We start from the raw sequence: 19531 nt of genomic DNA on the forward strand, positions 1-19531 counted from the left end.
GGGGATGTACTGTATGGTGACTAACATAATATAATAAAAAATCATTTAAAAAAATAAAAATAAAAAAAATAAATAAAAAGAATGTGCATATCTCACTACTGCCATTGCAGCTCATTTGAACTTGTGGGCCAATTTAGGATCCATATTTTTGGGTAAGACTTTAAGAAATCAGCTTGCCGAATGCCTTGATGGCTCAGTTGGTAGTCTGCCTTCAGCTCAGGTCATGTTCCCAGGGTCCTGGCATTGAGCCCCACATTGGGCTCCTTGTTCAGCAGGGAGCCTGCGTCTCCCCTGCATGCCACTCCCCCTACTTGTGCTTGCTCTCTACCTCTCCCTCTCTCTCTGTGTCAAATAAATAAATAAAAAAAAAAAAGAAAGAAATCAGCTTGTCTTCTTAAACATTTATGCAGCACTCCCAGGAGTAAAAATAGATCGAGTAGTTGATGTTTTCTGGCTGTCTACACACTCCTGTTCTATAGATGTTCTAACTCTGGGTGTAGTTTGGCTTGTTAACATTAATTCGGTTCCAGCTCCTTATTTATGATTCCAGTTTTAAGATGCATGTCAAATAAAAATTCTGACAAACCGTCATCATGGGCTGGACATACGGGACATTGTACTCAATTCTATATTTGCGGATGTTTGGAAGACTAGCAAGAATGCCAGCAAATCATGTCTCTCCTACGCTGTGTCCCTGCTCTTCGCCAGCTCTCCTTGTAGCTCTTAGGCATAACAAATAATACAGATGCAGTAACGCGACGAGCGAGTTTCCCAATTATGGAGATGCGGCATCCTTATCTCTCAGCAAGCCATCGTGCCTATCACGTGTTATGCATCATAATCTCTAGTGTCTGTGAAAAATAAATACAGTTGCCCAGGTCCCACCCCCGAGTCAGGATATTAGTGTCTCTAGGCATGGGTCCTGGAATTTTCATCTTATAAAGCTCTCCAGGGGATCCCATTGCACTGCCAGGGTTGACAGCTGTTGAGATGGTGTGAGAGAAGAGACAGAGTGGGCCGAGAAGTGGAGGGGACTCCAACCTGGGGGCCACAGAACCTTGGACGGGCTGCGGAGGCCTGGGCAGGAGTCAGGGGCATGGAGCCAATGATGCCTGGAAGATGTTGGCCAGCCCCAGGTTCAGAGTATGAGCAGGGGTCCAGCAAGGTGGGTTTCACACTTTCTTTCAGAGTCAGGGCAGGAGTTGTCCCCATGCCAACCCTTGGCTTCTGTTCTAGCAGCCACGATACTGGAGGGCTGTCAGGAACTGAGCGCTGGGCTGTGATCCGAGCAGGAGGTCTGAGGCCGGGGGCTGGCAGGGTCCTTCACAGAAGGGCCCAAGGGAGAATGGCTGGGTCCCCAGCAGGGTGGGCCCAGAAGCCTGGAGACCTATCTACTCTCAGGGGGAGCAGGAAGGGGAAAGAGTGTCTTCCTCGGGCTGCCTTTTCTGCCTGCACTAGGACTTCTGGAGGTCTGTTCACGCGGAGCAGTCTGGGGCACCCCCTCAGAGACTGACCTGCTGCACTTAGCCCACAGTCAAGTGCAGCTGGAGGCAGCGTGCCCCAGGCTCTCTGAGGACACTGGCACTTGAGACGGGCCCAGAGAAGCACCCCCATCCCATCATCCCTCTTGAGCCCGAGGCCCAGGGGCCTTCCCAGGGAGGGCCAGAGCAGAGCCGGCACGGACCCGTGGGTTATGGCAAAGTCGGAAACAGAGGCTGGGTGTTATGAGAAAAGGCCTTCGTTGGCTGCCTGACTCATCAAGCACAAATGTCTCCACTCTGTTGCTCGGTGAGGCACATGGGGTGGGATCGTATTTTAGAAAAATTAACCTATCCTCTCCCCACTGGACAGCAGACCTACAGAGTCCATGGCCACAGGGGAGGGATGACACAGTGGAAACCTGGTCTTGGTTTTGGAATTGGACCTTCAAGGTAGGTGGCAAGAAATGCAAGACACGTATGGTGGGTTTGGAAGAATGCATGGTGGGTTAGAGAAAAGGCCCCACTGGTAAAGATTCCATGGGTTGGTGGGGGTTGGGGAAGCAGAGACTGTGGACATTTCTGGGATCCCTGAGAAGAGGGCCCTGAGAAGGGAGCTGCGTCTGAAGGGAGGGGGGAGTGTGACAAATACCCCAGAGAGGCTTGGAGACGACAAGGGTAGAAGAGCCCTGTGCCCTGTGTGTCTGGGGTAGAGGCTGAAATACAGCAGAATGCAGAGTAAAGCAGATCACTTGCTGTCCATCTGAGCAGATGGGCTTGTGACCGCCCCACAGAGCTTCCTGAAGCCCAGAGGGGTGCGGGTCCAGGAGCTAGAAGGTTCTCATGCCCCAGGAGCAGGCAGGCCCAAGGAGGCTTCGCGGTGGGGACTGAGGGAGCACCTGGCAGGCGCCAGGCCCACCAGCGACCAACCCACAGACAAGCAGATGGGAATGGGATTGTTTTAGCAGGTGCCGGCATGCGTGGGTGATGATGTCAGAGGAACAAAGTCTCACACTCTTTAAAGCCTTCCCCCCTCACCAAATTTAACCCCAGGTAAAGGTGGAGGATGAGCCCCAAACTGAATGAGATTAATTTCTCCCACCTTGTGAAAAGGGGTTCATAATAGAAACTCTATTCAGTGTTAGAAAAATAAAGTTATGTTTCCTGCAGATGAGAGTTTGTGGACGGAGTTGTATTTACTATGTGATTAACTAATTCATATCTTCTTTGTGGTTTTGTTATAAATAAAAGATGAAAAAATAAATTTCAGTGGGCTAACACTCTGTGCGCCAAAGAAATGCCAGTCGTAGTGTTTGTCCATCACAGACCTTCCCTCGTGTCTTCGAGTTCAGCAAGCTCGGAGGCCTGGCCGCACGTTCAGGTCCAATGACTGGCATTTTCTGAGTGAAACTTCTACAATTCAAGTTCATGGGTGGTTCTTTTTTGTTGTGTTTTCTCGACGGTTCATCCTCAGTGATCCAAAGCCAGGCCGTCACTGGGGAATGAGAACAGCGTTTGCTGGTGCTCAGGATGAGAATGGAGGGAGTACCCCACTGGAGCAGCCGGCCCTGGGGTAATCCCAGTGCTTCCGGTTCGTGGATCTCCAGGCTTGACTCAGCCGTTCTCCATTTCACCATCCCACGGTGCACTGGGCATTCGTGAGGGCTTCTGGGAACACAGGCAGGGCAGGGGCAATGAGGGAGGGCTGGAGAAGCCTGTGGGGAAAGGAGAAGGGAAGACAGTGACCACACGGTGGGGGGAGGTTGCCTTTCCAATCCGAGAACCTTGTCTCACCATCCGCAGCCAAGCAGGTGGAATCTGTGTGAGCCCTAGCAAGCATGCTACCAGCTGCTGAGGCCGTGTCAAATTGACCGAGATGAGTACTTAAAGAGAAGCTCCCTCCTCCCGGCTGTAGTTCTTACTGAGCATGGAAATTCCATTCAACAAAGATTTATTAACCTTGCTTCCTTCCAGTGGAATTCCGAGCAGGCGGGAATTGAGTTGTGAGAGGGCAGGTCAGTCTCCTCGGAGAATCTGAAATCACATCACTGCCCTTGCCTTTACCCCAGCCCCTGCCCATCCCTCTCATGAGGACCTCCATGACCTCAGCTGCGACGGGGACTAAGTGGGGGCCCCACGGTGAGTCCTGACACTTGGTGATTTCATGGGGCTCCTCAGCAATGAATTGGGACACTCCCGTCCTCGAGGCTCCTCGGTCTGAGATCCAAGAGCCCCGAAAGATCAGTGGACTTGTGCTGAGGCCAATGGCCCAGGGCAGAGCCTACCTGAACCAGAGCCAAACCAGCAAACGGGGGTGGGGGAAGATGAAGGCCGGGTCCCCTGGGTCCCTTCATTGGCTTCGGCGTGCAAAAAGGTGGCCCGGGAGGGAGGACTCACATATTCTCAGGCACCGAGGGCGTCGATGCCAGCAGGGCTGAGCACCAGCGCCTGAAGGATGTCGGAGAGTGACACCACACCCAGGAGATGCTGGTTCTCGTCCACTAGCACCAGCCGGTGTACCTGCGGATCCACAGATGGTCCGTGAGGGGTCAGAGCCGCGCGGCTACCAAGAATCAGGCACATCCACGTAACATAACTGGGGGAGCAAGAGCGTGTCTCCTAGAAACCAGTTAGGGGTGGCTCTGACCACTCTGGGTGATCAACTGGCTGTGGCCCTTAGCACGAGGGCCCCACAGGCAGGACCAGTTGCAGAGCAGTGTGGACACTGAGAGCTCAAAATGGCCATGACACGGGGGGACAGGGCAGGCGCCCGGTGTACAGGGATAGCTGCGGCTGCTCATGAGGACTGGGCCGTGTGTGTTGGGGGTGCGGATGGAGAGGCAGGGGGTACCTGCTCCCGGGCAATCCGGTCGATGACTTCCCCCAGGCTCTCGTGGGGCTGGCAGGAAAGGACTCCCTCCAGACACAGTGTCCTCTGCCTCAGTGCTTCTCCCACACTAACGTCTAGGTGGTTGTAGGTTTGCTGGGCAGCCAGGTGCTGGGGCAGGGAGGGAAGTGCCATGTGAGTCAGCTCCTCAGCCAGGCTCCGGACCCCCAGATACTGCCCCCTCTCCACTCGTGGAGGTCCTTCTGGTCCACAGATAGCCCTCCACCGATCCTCACACCCACAGCCTCTCCCCGTGGCACCCTCAGTTCCCCCTTCCTGCAGACACTTACAATCACATCAAAGCGGGAGTAGAGGCCCACGACCTGTCCTGCAGGGGTGGGGGTGGGGAGAGAAAGGGAAGAGGTTCACATCAGGACGGGGATGCTGTGCAAGGGCTGGGGGCGGGCTCTCAGGAGGAATTACAGGACACCCCCCCACCCCTCCCAGGCTACTGGCTTCAAAATGATGCATGGAGCTGTCACCACCTGAACCTACAAATCACAGAGCATCACGGACAGAGAGCCAGCCTGATATGCCTCCTGATATGACACAGCACGAGTACATAGTGTCACCTCTGAAATATCCTGGCCTCAAATGGATCGCCTAAATCTGACCAAGCCTTTAGATTTAATTTCCAGTTTACGGGAAACCTGGGAATAAAGGAACAGCACTGAAGCCACCTGTAGAAAGCAAGGACACAGCTGGAGCTGGGACAGTCTACAGGACAACGGACCCATGATACTGTCACGGAAATTAAGTGACGAGGGAACTGTTCCAGATTAAAAGAGACTTAAGACAAAAGAAGCAAATGCAAAGCATGGACCTTAATTGGATCCTGGTTTGTACAAATCAACTGTAAAAAGATATTCTCAGGGAAGGTGAGCAAATAAGAATTACGACCATATCTTAGATAATATTAATAAATTATTTAGTTTTGTTAGGTGATATGAGAAATACACTGATTTTAAGAGGCACAGACTGAAGGGGTAAGGGGTTACTCCAGCAAAAAAGGTGGGGGGGAAACCCTGGTTACAGCAGTATAACAGGAATTAGTTCAGGTAATGGATATGTGGATTTCAGTATACGGTTTTTCCTACCGTTTTCATACATTTGAAATTTTTCATAATCAAAACCTTTCTTGGTATCTAGCTTCATTACAACAATTTTAACTTTGAAATGATTTACAGACGTGGTTCAACGAAAGAAATGTAGTCCCTCTAACCCCTCTTCAGAGCAAGAAAAGGTGAGATCTGGCTGGATCCCGCGGCCCATTTAAGGATGAATTAACATTAAAAGCCTCATCTCCTGTGTCCTCTTACCATGCTCATTTTATCACACATATTCCTTTCAAATCAGCCCCTGAAGTCAGGGAATGGGTGTTGTCAAGAGTCCCATGTCACAAACGAGGAAACTGAGGCGCAGAGAGGCTAAGTAACAGGTCCAAGACTCAAAGCAGGCAGACTTCTAGCCCCAAATCCACCCTGGGTCCTGAGCTGACGCCCACAGACCCCTGCCTGCCGCCACCCCACCCCAGCCAGCCCCACTCCCGGGAGCAGGTACCAGCTTCATTGACCACAGGCAACGCAGACACGCGCCGGTCCACGAAGATGTCCAGTGCCGTCAGGATGGGCGCCGTGTCCAGCACCACGGCCAAGTCTCGGAACGTACCGATGCCCAGGTCTTGGATGGTGCGGGAGAGGAAGGAGGGCTGGGGCAGCAGGGAGCCCTGGGTGGGTCAGGGACAGGTGCGGATCAGGGTGGAGCCACACCCCAAGGGCTCCCAGCTGCTCCCTCCCCGGTCCGTGGGGCCGAGGACTGCTCAGCCCGGCAGGTCACCCCAAGGCTGTGGCCAGGCTCACAAAGATATGCAGGAACTTAAGCAGTCGCTTGTGTGTAAGGATGTGGAGCACGGCGCCCGAGACCGGGTCCAGGACCGGCAGGCGGTGGATCCGGTTCTTGATGAGGGTGTAGACAGCTTCAAACAGGCTGCAGAGGTGGGAGCAGTGGGTCTGGGGGAGATACACCCTCCACCCCAGCCCCTGCCAAAGGAGGACAGGGTGTCCAGCCTGCCTTGGCCCCTGCAGGATGAGCCCACGAGTTCAGAACAGAGGAGCCAGGGAAGGGGACTGCTCGGGGCAAGGAGGCGCAGGTGGGTGGCTAGGGACACTTACCTGCTGTTGGGAGAAATGGAGACCAGGGGCTTGAAGCAGCCTTGAAGGTAGATCTCTGTAGGCAAAGCCAGAGTCAGGCCCAGGGAGCTGGCGGCCCTGCCTGTCACCTGGCAGCTCCCAGACTGACTTCCTCCCTCTGGCCCCTCCCTCTAGGAAATCCCCACCGCCCATCCTCCACCTCAGGTGCTTGGCCCCACACTCACCCACACACCCTCAGCCCCTTCTAGTCCCACCCCTGCCCTCCCACCACCACCAACCCCCCCCCGCCAGCTCACCTCTCCAGGTCTCAATCTTATGTTCTTCAATCTCATAGATCTGCACCTAGAGACATTGACAGGACTCCAGAAGTCAGACATGGGCCCCTCGGGACACCAGGCTCCCTGAGCCACCCTCCGTCCCAGCCCAGATGAGAGCCCCCTGGGACCCTCAGCCCACTCCTCACCAGCGGGGACCTGTAATAACGGTGCAGCACCAAGATGAAATCCGTGATGGTAAGCATCCCTGCGGGGTCAGGGAAGAGCAGTCAGCCTGGGGCCTTGTGGTGAGAGGCAGGCTGGGGGTCAGACCCCCTTGCCCCCTCTGCCAGAGGCCGAGGACTGAGACAGCTGCGGGAAATGTGGAAAGAAGGGAGCAGGGCAGTCCCTCCCATGCCTCAGAAATGGGGTCGTCCCTTTTATGCTTCCCCTGTAATGTCTGTCCTCCCCCCCACCTTCTATTCTCCTAATTTCTTCCTCTCCCTGTCCCCTCTTCCTATCTAGCACCAGAGGGGAGTAGAGCTGGAGTGGTCAGCTGGTCACACCTACTCCACGCATGGGGTCTCCCACCTGGCGACCACAAGACCGGAATCCGACGTTCCCTGTGCCAGTCCCCCAGCTTGGCTCAGCCCGAGGATCTGCTCAAGCCCGTGGCGTGTCAGAGTTCAGCCCCAGAATCAGCCCACCGAAGATCTCTTTTTTCCGCTTCCCTACCACCTCTGCCTCCCCGCCCCTCCTCACCCACGAAGCTCTGCTTCTTGCTGTCCCACAGAGGGGCTGCCCGGATGCCGTTGGCCACGAGGGCAAAGAAGGCCTTCTTGATCTGAGGGCCAGAGAGAACAGCGAGGCGTAAGTCTCTCTCCGCCCCTCAGTGCTACCCTGTCCCAACCAGGGGCCTCCCCGGGGCCTTCTCCCAGAGTCTCCTATACATGAGCTTGACTGCCTTTCCTATGCCATTGCACCCCCTAGACGTGGTCCTTGTCAGGCGCATTTGCTTAGAGATAAGGCTCTGGGTGGCCAGAGGCACCTTGGTGACCCCTTCCCCGGGCTCACCAGGGCGTGGGAAACTAACCGAGCGATTCCACTCGGAAGCCATATGTGGACAGTCACACACAGTATAGTTTCTGCTAATCTAAGCACTAGAGGTATACTTATTGACATACCACTTCCAAAATACTTGTCTCTAAACAAATTGGACGTTGACTCATGTGGCCTCCTCCTAAGTAATACTATCTATATTGGTTGTATCTATTCCCGGTATATTTTTCTAATGCATATTAAAATCATGCAAAGCTACTAAAATAAATAGATTTGTTCATCTACCACTAGAATCAAAGAGCGTACTGTGGACAGTTCGTGTGCTGTGCTTCTAGAAACGCTGCCCTGCTCTCTGTGATGGCAAGAATGGAATCAGGCGTTCCGTAGCCTAAGGGAAGAGCAGGGACTAGAGCTCATCATAATTTTCTGTTACCAAGAGTTCCCTGCTGTTCATCCCTAGGCCACCCTGCTATGTCCTCCATATACTTTGGGAAGTGTTCCCATTTATCCTGGGTGGTCCCAGGAGTCCTCTGAAACTTGTAGGGCAAAGCAGGCATTCCTGTCCCCATTTTATTTCATTTTTTATTTATCATTATTATTTTTTTAGTAATCTCTCCACCCAATGTGGGGCTTGAACTCATGAGTTGCATGCCCTTGCGACTGAACTAGCCAGGCATCCCCCTATCGCTGTTTTAGAAACCAGAGAGGTAAAGGGACTGACCCAAGATCCTACAGATACTAAATGGCAGAGCTGGGATGACAATTAGGAAGAGAAGGTGCTCAGAAGGAGTTCTGGGAGGGGACTTGCAGGGGGTGCCCGGCAGGGTGTCCTGGAGGGTGTGAGGTGGGGGGGCTGCAGCCCCTGAGGAGGGAGATGGGGCAGAGCCATGGCCTCACCTCCAGCGTGGTGTCGAAGATGACCAGCTTGGAGCTGGTCGCCATGGCATCGTAGCAGGTGTGCTCCTGCATGAAGTGCATGTAGACCTGGGCCCCCGGCTTCTGCAGCTCATCGTCCCAGCCTGGCCTGGGAAACAGGGCCCACGGGGAGGGGCACAGGGCCGGCCTCTCTTCCACCATGCCCAGCTCATACCCCCAGGCCGCTGTGGCTGGGGACTCCATGTTCAGCTCCAGATCATCTGTGCTGGAGCCCGAGGCTGAGGCTGCGTCGTCAGGGGGGAGAATGTCCCACTCGGCAGGTGGGGAGCCCACCTGGGCCAAGGGAGCAGCTTGGGACAAATGTGTGGCCTTGGGGAATGTGACCTCCAGCCCGATGTACTCAGCAGGTGGCCTGGCCTGGGGATCTGTTGGATCTGTGGCGGGGAGAGCACAGTAAGTCCATCTTCCCGAGCACTTTCTTATCTGCTGGCTCGGGTCAACCTCACAGCAGCCTTGGGAAGCCTGGGTGCCGTGGCCCCATTTTGCAGGTGAGAAAGCTGAGTCTCAGAGTCAGGGTAGTGGCTCTGTCCTGAGTTGGCCGTGCCAGGCCCCTGGCTCATCAATGCAGCTGACCTTTCCCGTGTGGAGAAACTGAGGCTACAAGATGAGGCTTGGGTCCATCTCTGCGCTATGGAGGGACCCAGAGCAGAGCCCCAGCCCCGGGCTCTGGGACATCCCACTACCCCCACTCCCAACTCCCCAGAACTGCCTTAGCCTCACCTTCCCCCAGACCCGGCAGCTCCCCTTCCTTCAAGGCCTCCTGCCTTGTCCATCTCGAGGCCTTGGCCCCCTGTTTCCCATGGCTTCTCTCTGAGCCAGTGGTCATGGCCGGTGATGGCCATGGAGTGTTCTCTCCTTGTTCTAGGAAGCTCATCTCTGGAAGGGGGAATGGGGCCTGTTTGGTTAATAGGGAGTAACACAACAAAATCAATTAAAATGTTAATCATAATATGTAATATTTGCAAGCTCCCCAAGGGTTTTTCTCCTATACATTTCTCACTCAAACCTCATAGCAATCTTATAAGGGAGGGATTATTATCGCCCTTATTTTATTAAAGAGGGACCTGAGATCAGAGAGGTTAAGCAACTTGCCACAGTTCACACAGCTAGTAAATGATAAATAAGGTCAGAACTAGGGTCAGAGTCTTTGGACTCTAGATCCCCCCACTTCTTCTTCTGAAAGAGGAAGGAGGAGGTGAGGGACAAAGGAAGAAGAAATAGGAAAAAGAAGGAAAAGGAGAGAGAGAGACAAAAGCCGGGCTATGAGGGCGGGGGAGATTGGGGGCCCAAAGAGGTGGCAGACAAAGGAAATGGGAGAAGAGGCTCCTCGGCCCACAAGGAGGAGGCAGCCCCACCTACCTTGAGGCTCAGGTCCCCCCAGGCGGCTCCAGGATGGGTTCTGTGGGGAGAAGAAGGTCCGAAGGGGTGGGAACATGTCCCACATTCCCAAACCACAGGGAGCCTCTTTTCCCACCGCGTGTGCGTGTGCATGCATGCACACACACCTGTGCGCACTTAGACACACTCAGAAATACACACATCCAACCATTCCCAGATCCACGCGGAACCATATACGGCACTTAGACGAAGAACACACATATACACAGATGCCCACATGCTCGCACACACAGAGAATCCAGACCACACACACGCACACACACACATTCCCACAGTGTGGTGCGCTCGCGATCCCCTGGCCTGGGCTGCCCCAGCGCCCGTCCCCCGGGACCCCTGTACCCGGCGCAGCGCGTGCTCCATGCGGCCAAGCCCAAGCAACTGCAGAGCAAGTGCGCAACACGAGCGGCTCAGCACTATTCTGGGCCCGGCCGCTGGCGCCCTGCCCTCCCCGGATCGGTTTCTCTCTGATTGGGTGTCAGGCAGCGGGAGGGAGGGCCCCACAGGCTCAGCTGCTCCCGCCCAGAGCCTGGGGCAGGGTGGGGAGGGCAGGAGCGCACCTGGAATCTTGAGGCCGGGTCCTGGGTTCCCTCCTGGGTCTTCGAGGACAAACATGAAGGACCTCACTCTGGGGGAGGTGGCTTGGAGCACCGGGTTGGGGGGGGTCACCAGCGGGAGGAGGCGGGCTCTCAGCGTCCTGGGTTCCTTCTCATCTTTGTCAGGTGCCAAAGGAGGGAAAATGGAGGCGAGTCGAGCTCAAGGTTCTTCCTCGTTCAAACTTCAGTCGTGGGTGGTGTTGGAGTTAGAAAGGGCAAGTTGGAGCCAGCTGGGAGGCTGGAGCCAAGGGGTTTGTGGGTGGTCCCAGGAGAGTGGCCATTGTGTGTCCAGATGTCCCCATTGGAGTCCAAGGAGCCTGTCCTTTTCCCTGATGGAGGAGCTGGAGTGGGATGGCTAGGAAGGTAGGGAGGTGGGAGAGTCACCGTCAGGTTGTGCAGTGGCCTTGAGGGCCCAGGGGAGAGACATCTGTTTCCACCAGTGGTTTGGAGGTGGGTCCCAGGGTGTGGGAGCCCCGGTCCCAACATCCGTGTGTGCGTGCTGTCCCTACATCTCCTGGTGCCAACAGGATCCCAGCCCGGCCCTGGTGGCTGCCCCCCCCTTCCTTGGCATTCCTGGGGCCTGAGTCAGTGTCCAAATCGGGAATGCTGACCCAGCTGCTCTAAGCTCCCCTCTCTCTGCCCGCCCCTCCTCTTCTCCTTCCAGCTTCTTCCATCCCAGTCTCGGGCCCTGGATTGGACACTCAGTAATGGATTACTGGATTTCCTGCTGAATGTACCGAACACATTTCTCATCACCCCTCAAAGCCTCTGTCCTGCCTCCAGGGAGGGTGGAGGAGAACCGATCAGGAAAGGGACTTTGCCTTTCCTTGTGTGTCTTGGGTAGTACAGGGGGCTGAATGCAGTTCTCCTTCTGCGGGATCCCTGTGGCCTGTTCCTGTCTTGTCTCAGCAGACAGAATGTCTAAGGCACAGCTAAGGGGATGCCTCCACTGGTGGAAGGATCAAGTGGACCATACTTGGAGAGACGCGATGCATTGGACCTAGAAAGCCTCCCCTTAAGCTCTGGGCCACCTTCACAGCCAGGCCCGATACAGAATAAGTGCAGATCACACCGTTGCCTTCTCCTGCGATGCTCTGTTCCCCGTCTACCTCAGGCCTGTTCCATCTACAGGGCCAGTGGGAGGGTTCTTCTTTAAGACAGTCTTCCCTGATGGCATCACTCTCACTGCATTGGTCTCCTTACAGCACAGGTTCTGTGTGCCTATCTCAGGTGCGCAGAGCTGACATTTACCTAACTAGTCACGTGGGAAGGTCCCGTATCTCCAAGTAAAGAGTGGGCACCTTGATGACCAAAATATGTTGGCTGGATGTGATGGAAAGCCTGTTTTACGGTCAGATGGACCTGATTAAAATTCATGTTCTGCCGTTTGTTTGCCATATGACCTTAAAAAGCATTGCTTGTTTTCTCTGAGCCTGTTTCTACCAATGTAAAATGAGGATAAAAACATTCTGTGGCAGACTGCCAGTTGCCTCCCACTATCTATTTTTCTATTCTTCTTTTTGTAGTAGAATCACTTGAATGTTAGCTGGAGTGGCTGTCGGTAACAAAGACTCAGATTCCCAATCTTCCTTGCAGCTAAATGAGGCCTTGTGACTAATTTTGGCCACAGTGATGCGAGTGGAAGGGATGTGAGCAACTTCCAGGCCAGGCTTTAAAAGAAAGAGGCATGGGTTCCTCCTCTTCCTTTGCCGTGTCTGCTGGTTGGAATGCTGCTGTGATGGCAGGAGCTAGAGCAGCTATCTTATACCCCAAATGGAAGATGCTTGTTAAAGGTTTCAAAGTCACCCTACCAGCTTAGACTGTCTACAGACGATTTTATATGAGAGAGAAATAAATTTTCTTGTTTAAGTCATTCTTAAATTGGGTCTTTGGTACAGCACTAAACATGCATCCTAATGAATGCAGAATTAGTATCTGTAAGTGGCACTGCTCCAAAAAGTCCAAAACAAGTGACATTGGTTTAGAGATTGGGCAGCAGATAACAAGGAAAAGTGTTGTATGTTGGTAAGGTGCTGACCATTGTTATGTTATAGCAAAACATATGATGTGACAGTCATCTATAATGCCTTGAAAGGTAAATCATAGGCTCTTAACAGAGCGTATACGTCACAGAAACTGGATGGAAAAACGCAGACTGTCCGTGTGTGTTGGCTGTGGCTTGCAAGCTACTACCAAAGGCCTACGGAGAGATGCCCTCGGGCTGTTTGTAAGAGGTGGTTTGGAAGAGGCAGCCTTAGCCGGGGTTGTACCTGTAGTTCTAAACCTTTCTCAAGCACACTCTGTTCAGCGACAGTGGGAGCTGGCCCAGTGGGCAGAAGGGAGGCTCCCTTCACAGCCAAGCATATTTTTTCAGATGGCCTCAAGATAGCCACCAGCGGTTTGAGAGAGAATAGAAAGTACACCATGTCCAGACAGTATCAGGCACAGATATTATGGCTCTGTGAGACCATTGGCTGTGGTCACTCAAATATGGAACCAGTCAGAAGCCTTTTAAGATTTTGAGGGTGGGGATGCCTGGGTGGTTCAGTCGATTAAGTGTCTGCCTTCAGCTCAGGTCATGATCCCAGGATCCTGGGACTGAGCCCTGCATCAGGTTCCCTGCTCAGCGGGGAAGCCTGCTTTTTCCTCTCCCTCTGCCTGCTGCTCCCCCTGCTTGTGCTTTGTCTCTCTCTCTCTCTGACAAATAAATAAATAAAATCTTAAAAAAAAAAAAAAGATTCTGAGGGTGTTGTATTGGCAAAGAAACTACAAACCTGGTCACCAAAAGCTGGTTTGATCAGCCTTCCAGATGTGGGCCAGCAGGAAGAGGTCTATAGAAGCTGTAAGGTCTGTAAGGACATGTTCTCCAGTACACCCATAGAGGATTCTGGGTAAGGGATAACTTCCCAGGAGGCAACACCAGATGCCACATAGGCTAATAAAAAGGGGAGGTCCTCCCAGAGAGCAGAACCAGTGGCTTCCAGAGGCATCCCCCAAGAACTTACTTCTCTGTGGGGAAGCAGCTTTACGATTCCTGCCCAGCTGGATTTGGAAATTGATAAGACCCAGTGACTGCTCGGTGTTTGCCTTTCTTTCCCTGTTCCAAGTGAATTTTTTTTAATTTTATTTAAATTCAATTAAGTTAACATATACTGTATTATTAATTTCAGAGGTAGAATTTAGTGATTCCTCAGTTGCCTATAACACCCAGTGCTCATTACATCAGTGCCCTCCTTAATGGCCATCAGGGGTGGGTACATAAGGCTGGCAGCAGACCTGTCCACAGAGGCCTGGCAGGCCAGAAAGGACTGGCAGGATATAGTCAACGTGCTAAATGGGAAAAAGATGCATCCAAGAGTATTTTATCCAGCAAGGCTGTCATTAGGAACAGAAGGAGAGATAAAGAGTTTCCGGGACAAACAAAAACTAAATGAATTTGTGAACACTAAACCAGCCCTGCAAGAAATATTAAAGGGGACCCTTTGAGCAGAGTGAGAGCCCAAAAGTAGCAAAGACCAGAAAAGAACAGAGACAATCTACAGAAACAGTGACTTTACAGGTAATAAAATACAATGGCACTAAATTCGTATCTTTCAACAATTACTCTGAATATAAATGGATTAAATGTTCCTATCAAAAGACACAGTATCAGAATGGATTAAAAAACAAGACCCATCGATATGCTGCTTACAAAAGACTCATTTTAGACTCAAAGACACATCCAGATTGAAAGTGCGGAAGTGGAGAACCATTGATCATGCTAATGGACTCCAAGAGAAAGCCAGAGTAGCCGTCCTTATATCAGACAAACTAGATTTTAGACTAAAGACTGTAATAAGAGATGAAGAAGGACGCACTATCATGATAGAAGGGTCTAGCTAAGTGGACGTTTTAACTGAGTTTATCCTGTTCCTCCTCCACTGTTGTCTATGGAGAGTAGGAGGAGCAGATTATCTGCCCTTTATTTTACAGGTCACGAGACCGTAGGATCCCATCCACACCTCATCTTTCAGAGATCCTGTGCTCTGAGCTGGTGCGGTGCCTGGATGCCTCCCTTCCAGGGCTGCTGACTGTTTTTTGCTGGGGGCAGCCCGATGATGGGCTCTGGCAGAGCGGTATCTACTCTCTCCTTTTTCCTCTATGAGTAACCCGCACAATTTAGGCTAAGTGCAAGATTATATTTCCCAGCTTCCTTTGCAGATAGTATGGGCATGTGACTAAGCTTGGCTAATGGGATCTGAGCATCTGAGCATTATATGCAGACTTTAAGAATGACCTTAGAAGGAAGGGGCAGATTTTCTCCTTCCTATTGACTGGAATTGTGATATGATGGTCAGAGCTGGAGCACCCTTTGAGCCCAATGGTGGAAGATGCAGGTTGGAAATGACAGAACCTCTCCCACCCCCTTGCTGGCCAGCCTACCTCTGGGCTGTCATGTTATAAAGAGAAATAAATTCCCATCTTGCTTAAGCCACTGACAAATTGAAGCTTTGCTATAGCAACCAATCCTCTCTCCAGCTAATGCATTTACATTGCAGGACTGGGGGAGGGTTAGAAATGACAAGTTATATAACGATCCTTCACATGTATGTAGTGCTTAATACCTCCCAGACATGGCAAAACACATTGTGTGCAGTATCTCTTGTAATCCCTCACCACCCTGGGTGGTAAATATTATTGTATGTGTGTTATTTAAGTTTGAAATATTTAATATGCATTAATATTATTACATACATATGATTAACATTTTACAGATGAGAAAATAGAGGTATAAAGAGATTAACTTGATCAAAACCTCAAAGCAAGTGAGATGAGCTCAGCATCAAAACCAGTGTTTCTGGACTCGGGTGCCACACTCTTAAGCCCAAAGCTTATTGTAAATAAAACACAGGCCCATCATGTAATAGGTGCTCAGTAAGTGGTTACTGTAATTAATGCCTCACCACCTGCTTTCAGTGCCCCTAGACCTCCAGCTACAAGGCTCTGAAGGCGGGCAGGCACGGGGCGCGCTGAACGTCACTACGAGATAGTGGTATCGAGGTTGGGATCAGAGGAGGGCTTCATCCGGGGCAGAACCCAGCACTGCTCAACACTACACCCATAGTGATTTTCCAGTTGTAAAAAAAAAAAGAGAGAGAGAGAGATTGAGCTCTCTGCCCTGCCCCTGCCCTTAGCCTCTCAGAGCTCCCACACCTGCTCTTGCTGCCCATTATCTTTGGCAGGACGAATCAGCAGAAGGTACTGGCTTTAGCTGAGAAATCAATACTCCTTGGGTGTTTGCTTTTAGTCTCTGGTCATAGTATCATATTTCTTGAAACCCTATTTTCTGGCTTGCTCTCAAAACTGGTGTAATAAGGATCTGCACCCTGCCCCAAGGGTGAATTTAGCTGCCATCTCTGGATAGCTGATTTGCCTGGGACATGGGGTCGGGATCCTGTTAAAGCATTATTTTTTTTATTATTATTATATTATGTTAGTCACCATACAGTACATCCCCGGATTCCGATGCAAAGTTCGATGCTTCATTAGTTGCGTATAACACCCAGTGCACCATGCAATACGTGCCCTCCTTACTACCCATCACCAGTCTATCCCATTCCCCCACCCCCTCCCCTCTGAAGTCTTCAGTTTGCTTCTCATAGTCCATAGTCTCTCGTGTTTCATTCCCCCTTCTGATTACCCCACCTTTCTTTATCCCTTTCTTCCCCTACCAATCATCCTAGTTCTTATGTTCCATAGATGAGAGAAACCATATGATAATTGTCTTTCTCTGCTTGACTTATTTCACTTAGCATTATCTCCTCCAGTGCCGTCCATGTTGCAGCAAATGTTGAGAATTCGTTCTTTCTGATAGCTGAGTAATATTCCATTGTATATATGGACCACAGCTGCTTAATCCAGTCATCTGTTGAAGGGCATCTCGGCTCCTTCCATGATTTAGCTATTGTGGACAATGCTGCTATGAACATTTTTATATCACTGGGAGAAAAACAGCTTGAGGAGGCCAACCGGAGTCGCCTGATAAATTACAAACGGGGTCTGCTGTGCAGAGTGATTGGGAGGCTATGAGAGCAGCCTTCGGGTCAGTCACCCAAACACTCCAGCTCTCGTCCTGTCTGCGTGTGGTTGAAATCTGTGTCAGTGTCCCAAAGACTTGGATAGAATCAGCACCTCGTTAATGCAGTATATTCTGCCCCAAGGGCCCTGTTCCTGAGCTTTCTTCTGCTAGTTGTTGGAGACAAGTGGACAGATGGTGCTTGTGTCTACCCAGTATCCATTTACCCCCTCTTTTGGCAACCCCCAAGTTTTCCTTCAGGAAACCACGATTCCTCCAATCTCAAAACTCATGGTTTTCAGAGGGGCTTAATTGTGGGTTCCAGGAAGTCTACCTCTGATTCAGACTTGGCTAATCAGCACATCACATTCCCCTAGCCACAGCGAAAGGGACATTGACCGAATAGAGGTCAATCTTGGAACTTTTGTTGGAGTGAATAGGAGCACTTTTCCACTGGATTTGGAGCTGAGGATGTAAGTGTGGAGGTTCTGCTATCATGCAGAGTGAAACTGCCTGAGAATGAAGGAAAAATAAAGGGCAAAAGAACCATGATATGATGAGAAAGACCAGGTCCTCCTGATATATACCGAACCCCTGGATCGAACTGTACCTGAAGACCTACCACTGGGTTTTTCAGTTACATTAACCAATAGAATTTTTTTTAAGAGAGAGAGAGGACCCCTGGGTGGCTCAGTCCGTTAAGCATCTGCATTCAGCTCAGGTCATGATCCCAGAGTCCTGGGATCAAGCCCCACATCGGGCTCCCTGCTCAGTGGGAAGCCTGCTTCTCCCTCTCCCACTCCCCCTTCTTGTGTTCCTTTTCTCTCTGTCAAATAAATAAATAAAATCTTTTTAAAAAAATGCCTGTGTCTAAATGCAATGCACTCATGCCCTTCTGAAAAATTACCATCCACTCTCCATCCAGTGGCAAACCCGGGATCTCTGGAGATGTGCCCACCTCTCCATCACGTCGGAAATGTGCACCTGGATTTAAAAGAAAATGGGTCAGGGAATGAGGTGAGCGTGCTTCTGGCTGTGTGAGCTTGGAAAACTCTGACTCTTATGTCCGCGTGTACTAAGTGAGAATAATAATGTCTGCGATGCAGGTTGTGATGTTGATTTCAATTAAAATACTGACAAAAATAAACCAGTGAGAGCTGTATGTATTCATATCCCAGCTGTTGATCCCTAATAAATGTGTCACTTTTGCAACTGATATGCCAAAATTCTGCAGGGCAAAGTGATACCCTTTTGATTGGCAAAAAGACCAGTTATTTTCCCCTGGGACTAACCCCCTCCCCCACAAATTCCTTGTAGGAGTTGGAACATGTTCTGCAAATAGTTAGAGCTCTCATGCTGGGCTGCAGTCCCACCGCTGTGCCGCCCTCTGCACAGTCATCCTTCTGTTTGTTGACTAAGGCCACCCTACTGTCCACACTGTTACCTGTGCCATTTCTTTACTCCTCTGAGCACAGACCTCTGTGGCTTCTGTCCTTCTCTTTGGCCAATAGAAATTTTCCATCTACTTCTTCACATCAGCTATTTCAAAACCCCAGGTGCTGGCCCCAAGTAATACTCTTCATTCCCTTGCATCACAGCCTTCTCTTTTCCAGAACCTCAAGGGGTGGAGGGGGTACTGGATTATGGTCAAGTGCAGCCTCTCTTCCTTCCTGGAGTCACAGCATCCTCCAACATCTTGACTCTACTGCCCTCTACCAGATTTCTTTCACACACAGTGATTTATCTCAGGGACCCATTGGTGATCTCATTCTCTCTCTCTTTCCCTCCCCCAGTCTTGTCTTCTTCAGAAAATCCCAGTTCAACAGCTGTACATGTTTAAATGACAATAATAGGCCAGGTTCAAGTCCTCTCCTACAAAGCCCCTGGATGGCATGTAAACTCTTATCTAAAATGCCCTAGTTTATCTAGAAGCCACAGAGAACATTTGAGAAGAGTCTGGATTTCAGCAGAGCTCCTGCTCTGCCCAGCCAAGAGATGTTGCCACACTAGCCTATTTGACTATCAGCAAATCACTTACTTTCTTTGAGCCTTGATTTCCACATCCCTTTAAAGGCTAAAGCAGTGCTGAGAGGGAGATTTATAACACTAAATACTCATGCAAAAAGAAGGGAGGAGAAAGATGGGGGAGATATTTTCGTGATAGAGAAAGATATCCAGGGCATTGCTAAATAGAAAAGGCAAGATGTAGCAGTGTATATAATATATTACCTTTAGTCTGTGAAAGAGGGACTAGACTATCCATGTATATGCTTGAGTCGGCACAAAGAAACAGCAGTGGGATTACATGAGGCAATACAAGTGGTTTCCCATAATAATACATTAAAAGGATCACATACCATGAACACGTGGAGTTTATTCCTTGGATGCAAGGATGGTGGTTCAACATCCACAAATCAGTCAATGTGAGGCACCACATTAACAAAATGAAGGATAGAAATCATATGATCATGTTAATAGTTGCAGAAAAACCATGTGACAAAATTCAACATCTACTTATAATAAAAATTCTTAACAAAGCTGGTTTGGAGAGACCATACCTTAACATAATAAAGACCATATATGACAAGCCCACAGCTAACATACAGCCTTTTCTTCTAAGATCAGGAGCAAGATAAGGATGCCACTCTCACCTGCTTGAATTCAACATAGTACTAGCAATCCTAGCCAGGGCAATTAGGCAAGAAGAAGAAATAAAATGTA

The 19531-nt window shown here is 50.8% G+C and overlaps 1 protein-coding gene across 8 annotated transcripts; it reads right to left on the reverse strand.

Moving 5' to 3' along the window:
- Positions 1-2649: 2649 nt before the first annotated feature.
- Positions 2650-11257, reverse strand: PRKAG3 (protein kinase AMP-activated non-catalytic subunit gamma 3). 8 transcript variants are annotated; one of them, XM_034655192.1, is made up of 14 exons: positions 10720-11257; positions 10124-10163; positions 9485-9640; positions 8726-9138; positions 7532-7613; positions 6979-7037; positions 6812-6857; positions 6537-6591; positions 6225-6351; positions 5926-6091; positions 4656-4693; positions 4330-4476; positions 3438-3998; positions 2650-3193 (listed from the first exon to the last, which is right to left on the reverse strand). In XM_034655192.1, exons 3-13 carry the CDS (start codon positions 9636-9638, stop codon positions 3882-3884), a joined length of 1404 nt encoding a protein of 467 aa, XP_034511083.1. In that variant the 5' UTR covers positions 9639-9640; positions 10124-10163; positions 10720-11257; the 3' UTR covers positions 2650-3193; positions 3438-3881. The 8 variants fall into 8 exon arrangements, with proteins under 8 accessions (XP_034511083.1, XP_034511082.1, XP_019662831.1 ...); XM_034655191.1 differs by having other exon boundaries at positions 9485-9659; XM_019807272.1 differs by lacking the exon at positions 10720-11257 and adding an exon at positions 10502-10564.
- Positions 11258-19531: the final 8274 nt, after the last annotated feature.

The sequence above is a fragment of the Ailuropoda melanoleuca genome, chromosome 2 (assembly GCF_002007445.2).
Source record: "Ailuropoda melanoleuca isolate Jingjing chromosome 2, ASM200744v2, whole genome shotgun sequence".
Lineage (NCBI taxonomy): Eukaryota > Metazoa > Chordata > Mammalia > Carnivora > Ursidae > Ailuropoda > Ailuropoda melanoleuca.

Coding starts and splice junctions, on each gene's coding strand:
- PRKAG3 (XM_019807264.2), bottom strand. CDS start 10,255: ATGCACACGCACACGCGGTGGGAAAAGAGGCTCCCTGTGGTTTGGGAA. Junction 7,614..8,725: donor TCTTCGACACCACGCTGGAG/GTGAGGCCATGG, acceptor TCTGGCCCTCAG/ATCAAGAAGGCCTTCTTTGC. Junction 6,858..6,978: donor GTTATTACAGGTCCCCGCTG/GTGAGGAGTGGG, acceptor CAATGTCTCTAG/GTGCAGATCTATGAGATTGA.